This window comes from Pelobates fuscus, unplaced genomic scaffold (assembly GCF_036172605.1).
Source record: "Pelobates fuscus isolate aPelFus1 unplaced genomic scaffold, aPelFus1.pri scaffold_82, whole genome shotgun sequence".
Classification (NCBI taxonomy): domain Eukaryota; kingdom Metazoa; phylum Chordata; class Amphibia; order Anura; family Pelobatidae; genus Pelobates; species Pelobates fuscus.
In genome coordinates this window covers 17,185-35,485 of record NW_026961987.1, presented here as the reverse complement: position 1 = coordinate 35,485, position 18,301 = coordinate 17,185, and the positions used below count along the sequence as shown (strand labels likewise).

Here is an 18,301-nt window from a genome sequence, read left to right as displayed (position 1 = left end):
CGGACTGCGGGATGGGGAATATCGGACTGCGGGATGGGGAATATAGGAGAGCAGGAATGGGGAATATCGGACTGCGAGATGGGGAATATAGGACTGCGGGATGGGGAATATAGGACTGCGAGATGGGGAATATAGGACTGCGAGATGGGGAATATAGGACTGCGGGATGGGGAATATAGGACTGCGAGATGGGGAATATCGGACTGCGGGATGGGGAATATAGGAGAGCAGGAGTGGGGAATATCGGACTGCGGGATGGGGAATATCGGACTGCGGGATGGGGAATATCGGACTGCGGGATGGGGAATATAAGACGGCTGAAGTCCCTGAAAGTTTAAAAAAAAAAACAATTTAAAGCTTTTATTCGTTTTTTTGTTTTTTTTTGCTGTGGTCTGATGAATTAATACGTGATCTGTGTGCGAGGTCCAATGTTTGTAATCATGGCTATTTGTTAACCAAAGCGCCCACTATTTATATTGTTTCTATGATTCTCTCGTTGAAAAACAAATCCTATGATCCATGGCAAGGCCTGTAACATAGGGATCGGAAACCATTCATCTCTGAAAAGTACACAGTGTTTAATAATCCAAACTATTTTCTATTTATTTATATATAATTTAAACATTAAACATCTCTCTCAATCTAAATGTATCTGATGTGTAATTATCGCATTTATTGCGCAATAACCATGTCTAAATAATCTCACTGCTTGTCTTTTGTTTTGCAGTTTATATCAGAAGGTTCTGAGCTGGCTCTGGATACGTGTGATGACATGAATTGACTGTCCATGAATTCTATTACGGTATATGGCAGTCATATGACATGCGGTATATGCTTAGGCCTCCGCTGTGTCCAGGTGCTATCCCTCACACAGCATCCAGAGCACCCACATTGCAGCATTTCAGGGTGTAATGTAACAGCTGTAATGTTAATATATTATCAGTGCAATCAGATAATGTCTGTAAGATGGATATTAAGAATCTAGTCTCATATTCACTGTTACAAACAAAATGACTAATTCCTTGAATTTCCTCGAATACGCTCGTACAGTTGAGTTTTGGAGGAAGGAGTTAAGTTAACTCTGGTGACTGATAATCATATGATTCTTGGCCAATGGAAAACAGATGTTGTTATGTTAATAAAATCCCGGCGTGTCTGTGACTGCAATTCCAATACCACAACCCATGATTCCAAGGTTGCAAATGTATCAGAACAGCCGCCACGTGACACATGCATCTAACTGGCCTGCAACGCACTGGTTAAAGGAATGGTATCAGAAGGCCTTGCAGGCCAGCAACATATTTAACGTTGCTGCTAGTTATTATTAAACGTTGCTGCTAGTTATTATTAAACGATGCTGCTAGTTATTATTAAACGTTGCTCCTAGTTATTCCACTATGCCAATGGCCAAGAGGAACTTCAGATTGGATTTCCCAGTGTCCCTTCTTACAGTCCATCCTAGAGTCCCATCCCAGAGGCCCACTCCAGATTCTCATTCCAGAGTTCCATCACAGAGATCCATCCTACAGTCTCGTCCCATCTCAGAGTCTCATTCCACAATCACATCCCACAGCCCTAAACCACAGTCACATCTCAAAGTTCCATCACACGGGTCCATCCCACAGTCCCATTGCAGAATTCCATCCCAGAGTTCTTCCCCACAGCCAATCCCGGACTCCCATCCCACAGTCCCATTCCACAGTCATATCTGAGAGTCCCAGCCAAAAGTCTCAGCCCAGTGTTGAGTCCCATCCCAGAGTCCCATTCCAGAGTCCCAATCCCAATTGTATGAATGTTTGCTTGAAACATTTTCAAGATATGTCTGGTGCTATCATGTTAGCATGGGTCAAAATCAAGCCGTTGTTGAATTTATGACGGCCATACCTGATGGGTTTTGAACCTAGTCCTTACCTGGTGGCAGGTTATAAATGTAAAAAGTTTAGTTTGTAAATGTATCACTCATGTGTCTCCCCATCACGGGGCCGCGTATCCAGAAACCCACGGATGGTAGGTCGAAAGAACGAGGTCGGCTATTTTTGTTTAATAGAATCTATATGTGTGTAGGTTCAGATGTAATGTGAAATATATTGTTTTAAGGGGACTGTGCCATTTATAAACAGGACAAATGAAGCTTCCAAATTATATTGCATTGATGATTATAAAATCTCCTTAAACTTGTTTGTAATATATAAGACCTGCACCAAACCCAAATAAAGTTATTAAAACCAAGTAAGCAAACCCTCTAAACAAGATGGAATGTTTGTGGTTCGATCATGTATTTAAAGATTTGTTTTATGGGAATTTGCAATTGTGAAATGAGTGCACCTGGTCTCAAATCACTGTTTGAAATATTAGACTGAAATCAAACCATGCCACGGAGCTCAATATCCCCAACGTGATTCAGACAAACAAACAGGTTAAACTAAAAAAAATGATTCTGGAGAGGAACGTTTTCCATAAGTGATAGTGATTCATAAAATCCCAGGTTCTTCATCAACATTTTCCGTTCTGACTTCCGCATATCAGACCATATATGTTACGATCAAAATCCCAAACACAGATACAGAGCTACGAGGAGTCCGAGGTAAGCAGAAAATGATTTAATGTTCCCTGTTTTATATCGTGGCCAAGATAGCCAAGTTTGGAAGAATAGCTGATTTGTAGAATGTTTGACCTTAAATTTGAAATCCCCTTTGAATTCTTGCCAATGCTCCTGGGCCTTTTTTTACATAGCATCCACATGAACAGTATAATACATATTCAATATTATTACTCCTGTAAGTCATCCTACAATGCTACCCGTTATCCACATATTTATATGGACCACAGGATGCAACTCGCGGGGCAAAATGGTGCACCCATCACATACCTACCTATTGCCCAGAGTTTGTGGCACTGTTACGGGTTGTATTAAATATGAAACGTGACGTTAGCAGATGTTGGGTTTTGAAGTTTGATGTCAGGATTTTTATGCAAAGTTACTTCCTGTCAAGAAAGGTGTAAGCTAGAAGCTAATTTGTGTATAAATCCATCCGACACAGTATGCAGGCTGTGTAACATACTGTGATTACAATAGAAATGCTTAATCGTTTTGGTTCCCTATTTTATATTATTAAGAAGAATGTAAATAATTAAAAATACATTGTATTCATTCTAAAAATGGCGTAAAGCCAGAGTCAGAGGCCCCCACTGAGCTGAATCCAGATTTCTAGATTTGTGTTTTTCATATCATCGTCCTCCTGTTAAAATAACACCCTGTGTAATAAAATAGTTTTCTGGCTTATTCACCAAAGTAGGAATATCCAGGTATTTCATGACAACTCAAAGGGAATTTAACATAACAAAATAACACCAAACTCCCAGCTAACTGAGCTTATGTCATAGTAATAAATTGTGGGTTTATTGACTGTAATGTAAACGGAGGTGAAATGAAAGCTGGGACATTTTAATAGAGCTCATCTATCTTGACATCAACGTCCCTGCTTAGTAAACAAGCCCCTAATTAAGGATGAGAGTGCACTTCTAGAAATAAAAAGACACAAAAATAAAACCGCTATTCAGGTCACTCGGTCTCATTTCCTTTACTGGAAAATGTAGATAAAAAAAACAGAATCCCTTCCTCTTCCTCTTAATGCAAAGTGCTGATTAAAAACAATAAAAACAATAAAAAAAAGTGCTGATTAGCAGCTGTTGAAAAGCTAACCTGTTAAAGCAAACGTTAAAGACAATAAATAAAATCGCCATCACGTCCCAGTATACACAGAGTGGAGCTGCCTATTGGAGTATAGGTTGGCACGTTAAAGGTACACTGTCCTAATTGCCCAGCTCCGTATACTGAACAAGTCTGGAGTTCATAAATTAAGATCGCCACAATGGAAGCTGCTTTGGGTGTGAGCTACAGAGCAGCCATCTTAACTATATATCACATGACACCTCGCTGGCGTTTAATGATAAATTATTTAATTATTTAGCCCAGATGTAGACAACTTTCAGCTGTATGGATGCTGTGGACTACATCTCCCATAATGCAGGCATTGCGTCAGCGGTTATGTACTCCGGAAAATTCGGGGATACGGAAAGTTGTCTACCCCTGATTTAGTGACTCCTTGGACACCTCAATGCCAAACCAAGAGCAGAGACCAAGCTCCGCCTTGAAAGGGGCGCAGGCTACCATGAGATAATGGGGGGCTTTATCAAAGTGTTCTGCTTTAAAAAAGGTGTACAGCATTCTTGGCAACGTAGGAAGGCACCTGCAAAATCTCTGCCGGAATAAAGCCTGCTCTTAAAAACTCCTACCATTTCTCATTATTAATGAAAATATAAATTAATATGAACACGTATAAGTAAATGTTTGCACACGCCTGCTTCAGGCCATCTTTAGCCTCTATGGTCAGAATCACTGATTCTCTGCTTAGATTAGGTGTGTTTGAGGCCTGAATCCATCCCACAGTGCGTTTTGAAATGTCCACTGCTTGGGCAGGATGTCAGGATTCGTTAACACACACTAACTCTTTATAATCGGGATGATTTATGTCGCACAAGCAGGTGATCCTGGCCAAAGAGGATTCAAGAAGGACACCCCCATAGAGCAAAGTTAATGCAGAACATCCAATGAAAAGTGATATTTTCTGACAAAATAAGGCTCATAGAGGAGATATAGCAAGTAACCTCTTACTTTAAATAATAACAAAATGTACATTTAATATCATACGTTAGTAGCCAGAAGGGATACATTGTGACCAAACGTCTTCATTGTCACATGTTTAGCAGAAAAATGTGTCTTCCAGTCACAATGTGTTTCAATCAGCACGTGTCACCCACTTGTTTCGTGTTTCATCTTCCTTTACATGATCTATATCAAATGTTTATTTCTGTGGTTTTTTTAAAAAACATTTTTGGTTAGAGAGATTACAATTTTAATATTTTCTTTAGATTTTTAATCAGCTAAATTAATTATTTTCTATTTTTTATTTTCTTATAGTTTTGGGGAATAACCGGAGTGGGATTTTTTTTTCCATTTTCATTAATTACTTTTAACGGTTAAAATTTCTCTTCTTTAAAACCTTGTTATAAAAAGCTACATTTCTGCTCGGCCCGTGTGGATAGTTGGTACATTTTTAATAAATGTCGTTTTCAGTCAGCAGAGCCCAGGGGGATTGCAAGATGTATTTGTATACCTACGTTCAATCAAAGGAAGCAGCGTAAAACCCCTGAAGGTTTATAAAACCTCTTTTCCAAGTAGTAGGTGCATGGTACTTTGTCCCAGTAGATATGGTAGATGCTATTCAAGTCAAGTTTATTTTGACCTTCTTATTATTCGAGGGACACTATAGTCACTAAAACAACGTTAGCTTAATGAAGTAGTTTTGGTGTATAGATCATGTTCCTGCAGTCTCACTGCTCAATCCTCTGAGAGACTTAGGAGTTAAATCACTTTGTTTCTGTTTATGCAGCCCTAGCCACACCTCCCCTGGCTATGATTGACAGAGCCTGCATGAAAACAAAACTGGTTTAATTTTCAATCAGATGTAACTTACTTTAAACATTTTATTTCCTGCTCAGTAAATTGAACTTTAATGACATACAAGATGCTCTGACAGTGTCTAGCAAGCTAACGATAGAGCAGGAGATAAGATATTGTAAATTAAACAGAATGTGCAGTAAAGGAAGTGTAAACATTAGATGACTCTTTACAGGAAGTGTTTATGGAAGGCTGTGCAAGTCACATGCAGGGAGGTGTGGCTAGGGTTCATAAACAAAGGGATTTAACTCCTAAATGGCAGAGGATTGAGCAGTGAGGCTGCAGGGGCATGTTCTATACACTAACTCTGCTTCTGTATGAGAACGTTGTTCTGGTGACTATAGTGTCCCTTTATGGTTACCAAGCTGTGAACACCAACAATAACAAGCAGCAATGAATGATCTATGGCTTTGCAGGGGGCTGACTACAGGTACAAGAGACTGACTAATCTATGACTGTTTGCAGCACAATGTTGTACTTCTGTGTTTTGGTTTTCGCTCTTCCCTTGGTGACGGCCAGTGTGGATGGAGATGATACACTGGATTCTGAGTGGGAGAAATGGAAGCAGACTCATGGCAAACAGTACCAGAATCCGGTGAGAAATTCAGCTGTTTCAAAAAGCTTTATGTACACACTCTCAGAAACGCACGCACACACACATACATACACAAGCACGCACACAAACACATTCACACACACATACATGCAAACACACACAGCAGAAAGTGAGCAATGAACGTTGTGTGTGATATTATCTTTATATTGAATTGTGAATATATAACTTGTAGAATAAATTAATAAACAACAACCTCCTGCACTTCAAGCTGAATTCAGTAAACAGATCAGGAAATTATAAATCTTAATCCAAAGTGGCCAGAGCCGTTAATACATTGAGTTAGAGAATATTTACACTCCGATTGTTTTGGAATAAAAGTTGCAATCTACAGGACAACTGTCTACAATTTCACTTTTTAGTAAATAAGATAAGCACATATACTTTATGTAAAGACAAAGTCTCATCAAGTTAAAGAGACACTCCAGGCACCCAGACAACTTCTGCCCATTGGAGTGGTCTGGGTGCCAACTCCCACTACCCTTAACCCTGCAACTGTAATTATTGCAGTTTTCATAAACCGCAATAATTACCTTGCAGGGTTAACTCCTCCTCAAGTGGCTGTCTACTAGATAGCCACTAGAGAGCACTTCCGTGTTTATAGCACAGATCGCTCAAATCCCCATAGGAAAGCATTGAAAGTGTTTTTCAATGCTTTCCTATGGGGAGGTCTAATGCGCGTACACGGCATTGCCGCGCAATTGCCTCACCCCGCTGGCGGCCGTGCATGCGCAATCTGTCTCGCCCGCCGGATGACGTTGGTGGGGGAGGAGTGTGGGCGGACCCAGAACCAGCGCCGATGACACCGGCGCTGGACTCCGGTAAGTCACTGAAGGGGTTTAAACCCCTTCAGCAACATGGGATGGGGGGTGGGAGGGAGAGGGGACCTGCAGTGCCAGGAAAACGGATTGTTTTCCTGGCATTGGAGTGTCCCTTTAAGCGTCAAGTTTGCTTAGGCACATTCAGATAATCTATGGGAGTAAAGGCCTCCCTCGATGGGTGGCATAGTCTTTCTCCATGTCTTCTTTACAGAGTTCGAGAAGAAAGACACCACTAATGAGAAATTTTCTAGAAAATTATGTTACAGTTTCCATTATGGAAATGTCCACATGGGGTCTCAATCACTTCATTACCTGTGTTTATATCTCCTAGTCATATCTGTATTCTTCATTAGTTATTGCAGACGCTCGATGCCTCACTCCACGTGGCCAGTAATTGTATTAAATCCTCTATATACCCCTCCACAGACGCATGAGGAGCAGAGACGTCAGATCTGGGAGAAGAACCTACAGATAATTGCTGCCCATAACATCCAGTTCTCAGAGGGGATACATTCGTACAATCTGGCCATGAACCATCTGGGAGACATGGTGAGATGTTATGTTTATTGTACTTACAGTCTGTGTACCCACATTCTGTACGTCCTCACTTACTGTAAATTCCATTGTTACATGCTTGTTTAGTTTGAAAAAAAGACTAAAATCACTTAATGTTATTCCTAACTCAGCCCCTATTAATATATAAGTGGCCTGTGCGATCCTTATTCCAAGATGCATTACTTTTCATTTTTCTTTGAATGATGCATTAAAATATTTATGTAGGCTAACAGACTCACAATTAGTAATATCTGTGTCACAGTGACAATGTCAACGTACCAAGAGAAGGTTATCTCATTGCGAATGTACCAACTTTTATGTATGTACTAACCATTCTTTTGATTTAAGAACTAAGTCATCTGTTCTTACAATAATGAACATAGGAATGTCAAATCTATTGGTTAGTATAATCCTGAAGGAATGAGATTGCACATACTACATGCATACAACATGCAGTTAACCATGTAATTATGGGACTTTCGTCCATTTACAGACCAGTGAGGAAATTGTTCAGACGATGACTGGGTTGAAGGTGCCAGACCATCGCCAAGCCAATAACACCTATTCCCCTGATTGGAAGTCACGGATTCCCGAATACATTGATTACAGGAAGAAAGGCTATGTCACTCCAGTCCAAAACCAGGTAAATAATTTGAGCAATAGCCGTGGAAATGTGGGCAACTGGGACCCCTTACCCTCTCACTGGTCATTTATTAGCTGTCCTGACAATGGACCTCATCGATAAGTTCAATTGAAAATTGTGTTTGTAACATTGTGGCTTTATCAGATTGATGTTATATACTATTCACCTCATAACTCTTTAAACAATGTTTGGTCAACTGACATGATATTTTATTTTAGTCTTGTTGGCCAGAGAGGTGAACAGTTGGTGAAATTCTGAAATAATAAACGTCCATCAAATTCACCATGTTTCAGTATTTTTTGTAATTTCTTCGATCCACTGGAAAAGTGGTGGTAAAATATGATAAATAGAGAAGCCACAGTGGCATGGACCACTGGAATTTGGTAGAACATTGTGTAGCGGTACTTACCCTCTCCAGGGGCCGGCCGGGGTACTCTGTTCTCACCGCGCGCGGTCCTGCTTCTGCACGAGCCGCACGCGGCTCATCCGACGGCGAAATCAGGAAGGCGGGCAGTGACCACGAGAAGCGGTCACGTGTCCCTCCTGACTCTAAGAGCGCGCCGCGTGTCTCGGGCGCGCTCTTAAAGGGACAGTGGGAGCCGAAATTTGAAACGGTCTCCCATTGGCCTCTGTCATGCCACATTCCCCATACACTCACGTTTTGGGGGCGTGGATATGACAGGGGCCAATCAAAGTGAACTCTAGGGTATTTATACTCACCTGTTCCTTAGTACCTTGCCCTATCGTGGTTTCTGTTCAGTTCCCTATAGTGCTTGTAGCGTTCAGTTGTTTTTTTGGAGCTTGACCTTGGCTTTGTTCCTGACTCCGCTTTCTCTTTATCCTTGCTTGTCTAGTCCGCCGGTTTGCTCTCCTGTGTACCAGTCCTTGGCTTGTTCTACTTTACGCTGTCTCTCTGTTTCCTTGACCTCGGCTTGTTCTGGACTCTGTCTTTTCTTGTACTCGTCTAAGTCCGGCCATTCTAAGGTCCGGTAAGACGTACCTTGTTTTCTTGCCTCTAGACTATCTGGACTATTCTTGCGTGTTGGGGTATATTACTGTGACATATTGTGACTTTCTAAACTGCCCAAAACTTTTAAAAATAATTTTACACTTCCACGTTACCAGGTTAAAGTATGGCGGGGTTTATCTCTTACGTTAATAAGTATATCCACCGTTTTTTCATACCAGATAACACATACAAACATCCTTCTTTACAGGGAAGCTGCGGTTCTTGCTGGGCTTTCAGTTCAGTGGGGGCCCTGGAAGGTCAGCTCAAGAAGAAGACTGGTACTTTGGTCTCACTCAGCCCACAGAACCTTGTGGATTGTGACACGGATAACTATGGATGTCAAGGTGGATACATGACTAATGCATTTGGCTATGTGAGGGACAATGGTGGAATAGATTCTGATACATCCTACCCCTACATTGGTCAGGTGAGTTCCAGGGCACAAATACAGACAGAAATGGTTAATGAAGTTGTAAAAACTACAACGTTTGGTTCTGCAGACCATGGGTTTCACGCAACATTGGATAGCTAGGGAGTTAGCTGTTCAGAAAACCCAAGAACCTTGAATTAACAAATCTGTGTAAGCTGTGGCGAAAGTCTACATAGAAGACTTCTTCCAAACTCAATGGCTTTTCTATTAGGGGAGATATGGCGTGAAGATGAACTTGGTAGATTCTTCACAGTATGACTGTGAGTTGTAGTCATGTTCAGAGGGTTATACTCTCTCTGACGCTGTATAAAAACACCTGTGAAGTAGATTTTCTTTATTTAAGGATGAAGGCTGCCTCTACAGACCAGAAGACAGAGCAGCCACATGTAGAGGCTTCAAGGAGATCCCAAGGGGAAACGAAAAGGCCTTGAAACGAGCGGTGGCACAGGTTGGCCCAGTGGCGGTCAGTATCGATGCCAGCCTCCCTTCCTTCCACTTTTACAGCAAAGGTGAGACTCTCCTCCTCTCTCTGTCTCTGTCTGGTGGGTCAGGAGAAAGTGCTATAGCCTTCCCATCTAGATGGATTCCTCCTCCTGCAATTATCAGGGTCGTGAAGGGAACTAATGTCCAAGCACTGCCAGATTGCCACCGGCTAGTCACATCCGGATAGTAAATATCACTTTGTGATACTTTTTTGGGCTGAGACCGAAATGCAAAACCAGTTTTGTCTAATATTTATGAGAACCATTTGACACACACAGGGTTATTCTTCATTGAAGGGTAAATGGCCAGGAATTCAGTGAATTCTAAATTGTAGACTGAAATTGTTGAACAGGAAACACAGCTCCAGTTCAGCTTTTGTAGCCTGAAATTTAAATTCAGCCTAAATTCCCTCAGAATTCCAGACAATTCACAATTTAGTGAAGGTTCCTCAATAACGGAGAGATCCGATTTTTCAACCTGCTTAAAAAAGCAGAACCAAAATTAACACTGTTATCTATAAAAGATATAAATCAGATAACAGGAAAAAAACAACACTATTAACAAGAACTCTATTAATCAGAGGATTGTCATATCTTCTAACAATTATATCAAATCATTTGTATTTCCTATTTTACCAGATCTGCTAAGCAACCTATTTGATTACCTTGTAGGTAGTCAAAGGAGCGTCGTCACTAAACAGACACGATTAATCTCCAAAGTGACAATGCAAAGTGAAATTCAGATTTAAGGCTAAGTCACCTATAAGTCCAGCTGACTTCGAGAATTTCCAGTTGGCTATTTTCACCTGGGATTTGCTATTCACTTTGATTTCTGGCTTTGGTTAATATCCCGAGTGAGTTGTGGCATGTTCCCGGCTAGTTTGGATGGTTTAGGTCCAACAGACCATGTTGGACACAAAGTTCAGCCGGTGGCAAGTTGTATGCCGGGTGTAACTGTAACACAGGACTTGTCCACCATGGCCCACGGTTAGGTCGTCAATGTGAAATGGGTCATTATCTGTCTGGAGGTAAAGATTATCTTTTATATTCGTCAATTAGAAGGACGTCTTGTGTGGATTCTGAAATTGCTATTAAATGTCTTAGGATGATAATTTAAAGTGGTTTAGTTAAGTCTCAGTTCTATGAAGGGAAATCACTCTGTTTAATGGCTAATTTTTGAATGATTTTCTCCTTTCTATATGAAATAACTCCCTGGGTGCGCACCCTAATGTACTGTGCGTGGCTGTGATCTAACGTTCGGCGTCTCTCTGAGCAGGCGTGTATTACGATAATAACTGCGACCCCGAAGGTATAAATCACGCAGTGCTTGTGGTCGGCTACGGAAACATAAAAGGGACAAAGCACTGGATTGTTAAGAACAGGTAAAAGCAGCGTTTCTTCTTCATGATATAACAAATAAATATAATCTAATAAATATATCTGTCCTTTATAATAATTCACACTCTGCATATTAACTATTAAACATGGAGATTCATTTCAGAATAGCGCATCGGGGCCATCTTTGGGAAGTGCTAATATTATCACACAGAGCTCCTCATCACGCACAGAGCTCCTCATCACGCACAGAGCTCCTCATCACACACAGAGCTCCTCATCACACACAGAGCTCCTCATCACGCACAGAGCTCCTCATCACACACAGAGCTCCTTATCACACACAGAGCTCCTCATCACACACAGAGCTCCTCATCACTCAAAGAGCTCCTTATCATGCACAGAGCTCCTCATCACACACAGAGCTCCATATCACACACACAGAGTTCCTCGTCACTCAAAGAGCTCCTTATCACACACAGAGCTCCTTATCACGCACAGAGATCCTCATCAAGCACAGAGCTCCTTATCACACACAGAGCTCCTTATCACACACAGAGCTTCTCATCACACACAGAGCTCCTTATCACGCACAGAGATCCTCATCAAGCACAGGGCTCCTCATCACACACAGAGCTCCTTATCACACACAGAGCTTCTCATCACACACAGAGCTCCTTACTGAGGTGTTGAACATGCAGGGCTTGTTATTAGTAAACAAAGAAATATATAAATAAAGGAGCTGATGATCTAAGTAAAAAGCATATTTCAGGATCAAGAGGTTCTCAAAGTGCTCTATAAACCGTCTCCAGGCAGACTATGTCACAATGTTCTGGGTGTAGGGACCTTTTCCTCTGCTGAATGTGAAATCTTGGTTCAATATGTTGATTTGTTTAGTCCTGTTTGATAACATCCCCAGAGATTTGTTTTTACTTGTTCTGTTTATATTTGTATAATGTTATCATATTACTTTGTATCATACAGAGTATTACAGCTCAGTCGTTATATTTTAGATTTCACTGATTTTTATTATAATTTTTAAGCTGGGGAGACCAATGGGGGAGGAAAGGATACATTCTCATGGCAAGAGAGAAGAAGAACGCCTGCGGAATCGCAAATCTCGCCAGTTTTCCGGTGATGTGAAAGGATGAAACTACCGGGAATGAGGACCTTATTGTAACCGAGTGCGTGGTACCCTGCTTCACCCATTTTAATTTAATAAAACTCCTTCTACTGTATTATATTACTGGTAAACAGGTGATCTAATTGGGGGTGACCTGTTCTTCCTAATATTTGCAAAAAATCCCCTTAAAAAATACTAGGAATTCATAGTTTATCCTATCCACTGTTTAATGTACAATATTTCTACTGGCTGCAAACAGAATGTCAGTGAGCAAGCTGTCAGACTGAACACAGGGTTTCATTTTTAAGAAAAATAAAATATAAATAAGATCTCAGAGAGCCTCATTGAACAAGATGGGGTTTATCACCAAACAGGAACTGGGGAAATCGGAGAGGGAAACGGCAAAATATAGACACTAATAGGGGAAATTCTCAAATTCTACCATTTCAGCAAGTGGACGAGAATATCCTATAATTTCCTCTTTACTTCCAATTGTCCACAATTCTTGGTTATGGTAATTAACCTCACAGAGATTCTGAGACTCCCAAGTAGTGATGGTGTCTGCGTGTAGCCATTAACTCTGTGGATTATCACTGATACCGCCTCATCCAATGAGGATTGGGGCTGTAAGCGTTGCCTCGTTGCATCAGGAAATCGCCATATAATAAATGACACAGTACTATGACTCAGTGCCACAGTACACAACACTGTTGGTAAAAAAATAAATTTGAGAATCTTGTGGTTTATAGAATGATCATTATTCATAGTAAATGACCTCTTCATCATCGATATCCAAGTCAGGCTGGTGGTGATGAGATTATTTATTTACGTGACTGTATTTGGCGCCTACCTCCCAATCGAGGACAGAAGAAATATCAAGAATACTTTCGTACATGTATACGTTTATAGAGTTTGTCAGATTCTTGCTCATTGAATGTGTAGTAAAGGTGTCCAAACCATAGAGCAGACACACAGGGTACTTATGCTGTTTACGGATATAAACACACGCTATAAAATTCATGTTTATTGGGTTCAAAGATGAAAGTGAATCAATCACGTGATATTCTCTCTGCACAATCTGACCTAGCAAATAAGTTCAAAAAAGAGAAAGATTTAAGTCCATTGAATTCAGTCTTTTACATATTGGTTTCCTCGGGTGATCCAAACGAAGGCGCAACACTCGATTCGACTCAATTTCCAATTACTCCTCCTAATAAGAGAAATAGGTATCTGGAGGAGGGGAGATATAACACAATTTGTAAAATAGGTACCTGTACATGTGATGGGATTATAAAATTCAAAACGTATTTACAAACCTTTATTGATTGTCACGGGACTTGTTACAATGAAGAAAAATAATACAGTGATAAAAAAAAGAACAATTTAGAATTAAAACTGTCGTTTTGTAGTAAGTAGTAAATGGAATGACAGTTTCTATGGTTTCTATACAGTCGGAAACCTTTTGTTGATGTTTGTTAACAAGTTGCATTTTTGGGACGCACTCGAATTTTAATAGTGTTGGGCTTAAGGGCATCGATGTTTTTCTTTGTTAAATATTGGGAATATGTAATATTAAAAATCACTATTTTATGAATCAGCTGATCTGGGCTCAATAAAATGCAGAATATACATACACCATATAAATTACTATATACAGGTAATATATATAAATAATTCTTTATCTAATGCGGATTGTTTGAGCAATAAATACTTATTTAATCAGAGATTGAAAAGGGGTTTATAATAAAGCGTTTGCTGATGTTCTTGACATGAACGCTGTTTTAAATGTAGTCCCAGATATCTGCGGGGCCTTTTCTGTAAACTCCAATTTATTATATCATATATCATATTATTATTATTCATTGTACAGATAAGGCATTACAAGTATTTTTAATAAACAAAATTACCAAAACATAATAACATTGTGTCCCTGGTGCACTGTATAACAGGCCAGTCTGCAGATACAAGCTGACCACTCCCACTAGGAAATGGCTCCACCAATCCGAGCATCCCAGTCTGGACTATGGTATCAATCACTTCCAATACTCCCCCGTCTAGCAGACATTTAATAGATCTGCAGTCTAGCGACAGAGAGCAGTCCAATCATCGCACAGTGAACTGGTAGCAGCCATACTGCAATTTATACACAGACTGGATCAGACTCTTCATGGCTTCTAATCTAGTGCACACTCACGCAGTTATGGTGTAGTTGCTGAGTGAGAGCTTTGGAGAGATTAAGCTTAGTAACTTGGGACAGGACAAACACATCTACTATCCAAGTCTCTGCATGCACCTCTACACATGGTTCTTCCACCAATGCAATAATAATGTGCTGTGTGTACAAGTGTATCACAGAGTGCCACAGCCATAAAACTCCCAGTAATATACTGTGTGTACGAGTGTATCACAGAGCTCCACAGCAATAAAACTCCCAATAATGTGCAGTGTGTACAAGTGTATCACAGAGCTCCACAGCAGTAAAACTCACAGTAATGTGCTGTATGTATGAGTGTATGACAGAGCTCCACAGCAATAAAACTCTTAGTAATGTGCAGTGTGTATGAGTGTATCACAGAGCTCCACAGTAATAAAACTCACAGTACCGTGCTGTGTGTATGAGTGTATCACAGAGCTCCACAGCAATAAAACTCTCAATAATGTGCTGTGTGTACGAATGTATCACAGAGCTCCACAGCAGTAAAACTCCCAGTAACATGCTGCATGTATGAGTGTATCACAGAGCTCCACAGCAATAAAACTCACAGGTCAGGATAAAGATATTACACCATTACACCATGCATAGCGACTCCAGCCCAGGATTACACACCATATTCAGCATTTAGAGCAGAACTGTCACTGTCTGGGGAGTTTGTAAAGACACCCGACAGTGACATTGCTCTGGTGGTCCGGTTCCCATCAGGAGACTGGCAAAGGTGGGATTTACTTATCTGGACCTGTCACTTGTGGGCGCCGCCATCTTCATTCAGTGTATCCTCTTGAGATACTGAAGCCAGGAGCAGTGGCAGAACTAATGCCAATAGGGCCCCAGTGCAAGAAATTATTTTGCCCCCGCCCAGCGCCAACATATTCTGCAGCAATGTAAGCTGGTTTATTTATGGACTATGTGTGCGTGAAATGTATCAGTCTCTTTGTGTATAGTGTTGGCATAGTATTTGTAAGTAGTTTTGATGTTTGAATGTTGGGATGAATGCACATACACATATGTGGCCACACACAGTGACACCCAAACACACAGCTACACACATGTACCCACACTGACAAACACAGATACAAAATATACCTACACAGACCTGTACACTGGCACACACAGATACAATCATACTTACACAGGCACATACACACACTGACAGGCGCAGACTGGCCATCGGGCAAACCGGGCAAATGCCCTGTGGGCTATGATGGCCATGGACTGAGGCCGGCAGGGGAGATCACAGGATCTCCCCTGCCAGCCCCTGCAGGGCCAGCGCTATACGAGCGCCGGCTCTGCTGTGTACCTTCATGGGCCAGTGGGGATATCAGTCTAGCTAGTAGCTCCTCTAGGTCCTTCCTCTTGCAAGGTCGCAGCATTGCCGCGGTTACTGTGGCAATGTTCCGGATCTCACAAGAGTAAACTCCCCACCGGACCACCAGGGATTCTTCACCGGACCACCAGGGCTGCAATCTCCCCCCTCTCTGGGCAAAGGTAAGAAGGGAGGGGGTAATATATATAGATAAAAAAAAAATGCACAGAAGTAGCCATGTATTTAAATACATGGTTTATTTAAAAAATAAATACATTTTAAAAAATGAATATATCTATATGTTTGCCTATATCTGCACCCTCACACACACACTGCACCGCAAACCCACACAGTGCACCACAGACACACACAATACACCACACACACTGCACCACAGACACACACAGTCACCCTTCACACACATGCTGCACCACACACACACTACACCATAGACACAAACAGTGCACCACACACACACACACACACACACACACTGCACCACACACAAACACGGTCTATCCTTCACACACACTGTACCCATCACACACACACACTGCAAACTTCACACACACTGCACCACACACAAACACAGTAGTGCATCCTTCACACACACACTGCACCCCTCACAGTGCTCACCACACACACATTACCCGTCACACACACTGCACCCCTCACACACACACACATCATGCCTTATAGACACTAAACCACTTACACACACCACATCCCTTGTAAACACTCTGGATCCTCTACACACACACACTATATTCTCTGGATTCTCTACACATACAAAAGATCCCCTATAGACACACCCTGCACCACCACACTGTGCACCACTCACACACCATGCACTCCTCACACACACAACTCTGGCTCCTCTACACACACAAGAGATCCCCTATAGACACACACTGCACCACCTACACACACTACATTTCCGACATACACACTCTGAATCCCCTATGCACATACTAGATGCTCTACACTCAAACACGCACATCTACATTCCCTAAACACACACTCTCTACAATTCATACACACATCACCTACACACACACACACATATACTAAGTCAGTATGCACACACTCGTTACACCCCCTATACACACACTCTCTCACTGTCTTCAGTCCCTGGCCACACATATTACACCACAAACACATCACAACTGAAACCGACCAATTTACACAATACCACACCACAATCAGCTCACTCTACAAGCAGCCTCCAAACACATGCACAATTTCCTTTCCTTGACGTTTTGTCCTCTGGTACGCCACTTATGGAGACACCGGAGACAGAACACATACAGGGCCTTTTTCTCATGCTTGAGCTCTTCAGCAGAGCTCAGAACATGGGCTGCCCCGGAAGAGCATTGAACCAACATGCTTTGAGAGGGGGCGTGTTTATCATTGGTAATTACAAAACACCACCTCTCTGGCCCCTCCCCCTCTGTCTGGGCCACTGTGATTCAAAAATGGGCTAGGTCCTTATACCAAAGGACAGCAGCACCTGACCGTCCCTAAATGAGACCTGTCTGGGGTAACTTGGTTGGATTTTGACATTGCAGGGGCCCAGTCAGGCTTTTAAAGGGCTGTTGTGCCCGACTGAACCCGTTTTTAGCAATAATAACCACCCGATGGGCCCCAGAGGGCGTGCGGGCCCCGGTGCAGCTACACCGGCGGTAGTTCTGCCACTGGCCAGGAGCCCATGTCACTGATGAACTCTTGCGCATGCATGAGAGTACAGCATTGAGGTATAGGGAGGATCCCACAAGGCAGCAGGATCCTGCATAGAAAAAGCAAAGTCCCTGCAGCCATTACTAGTGGGGGGAGGATGGAGGGAGAGGGGTATTGATGCTTCTAGATGATGGTCTAGAACTATCAGGGGAGGAAATAAACAGAGACACAATTATCCCTACTGAGTCTCAGAATATCTTTTGATTGAGTTTCAATTTCTGTGAAATTCCAACACAGTAAATAGAAGTATTTTTATAAAGACTCTATCTTTATAAAATACTAATTTTTCGCGGGAGGTGACAGTGCCGCTTTAACAGCTATCTCTGGGTCTGGAAACATTTATTTACCCTCCACGTTTGTTTAAAGATCTGCTGACTTCATTCTGTCCGACGCGCGGAAGAGAAACTAAAATCTGACATTTCTTTCCTGCCAGAGGGTCTAGCAATAACTAGCGAAGTCACGAGATACAAAGAATGTCATCACTGGAGTTTATTCTTAATAAACGTAACAT

General features: G+C 41.7%; 1 protein-coding gene across 1 annotated transcript; it reads left to right on the top strand.

Annotated features, from left to right (window-relative positions):
• The first annotated feature begins 2,541 nt into the window (after positions 1-2,541).
• On the top strand, positions 2,542-13,202 carry LOC134585302 (cathepsin K-like). The gene is made up of 8 exons (XM_063440722.1): positions 2,542-2,584; positions 5,987-6,116; positions 7,382-7,504; positions 8,004-8,153; positions 9,371-9,589; positions 9,936-10,101; positions 11,351-11,456; positions 12,453-13,202. The coding sequence occupies exons 2-8, from the start codon at positions 5,991-5,993 to the stop codon at positions 12,550-12,552; spliced, it is 990 nt and encodes a 329-aa protein (XP_063296792.1). The 5' UTR covers positions 2,542-2,584; positions 5,987-5,990; the 3' UTR covers positions 12,553-13,202.
• The last annotated feature ends 5,099 nt before the right edge of the window (positions 13,203-18,301 follow it).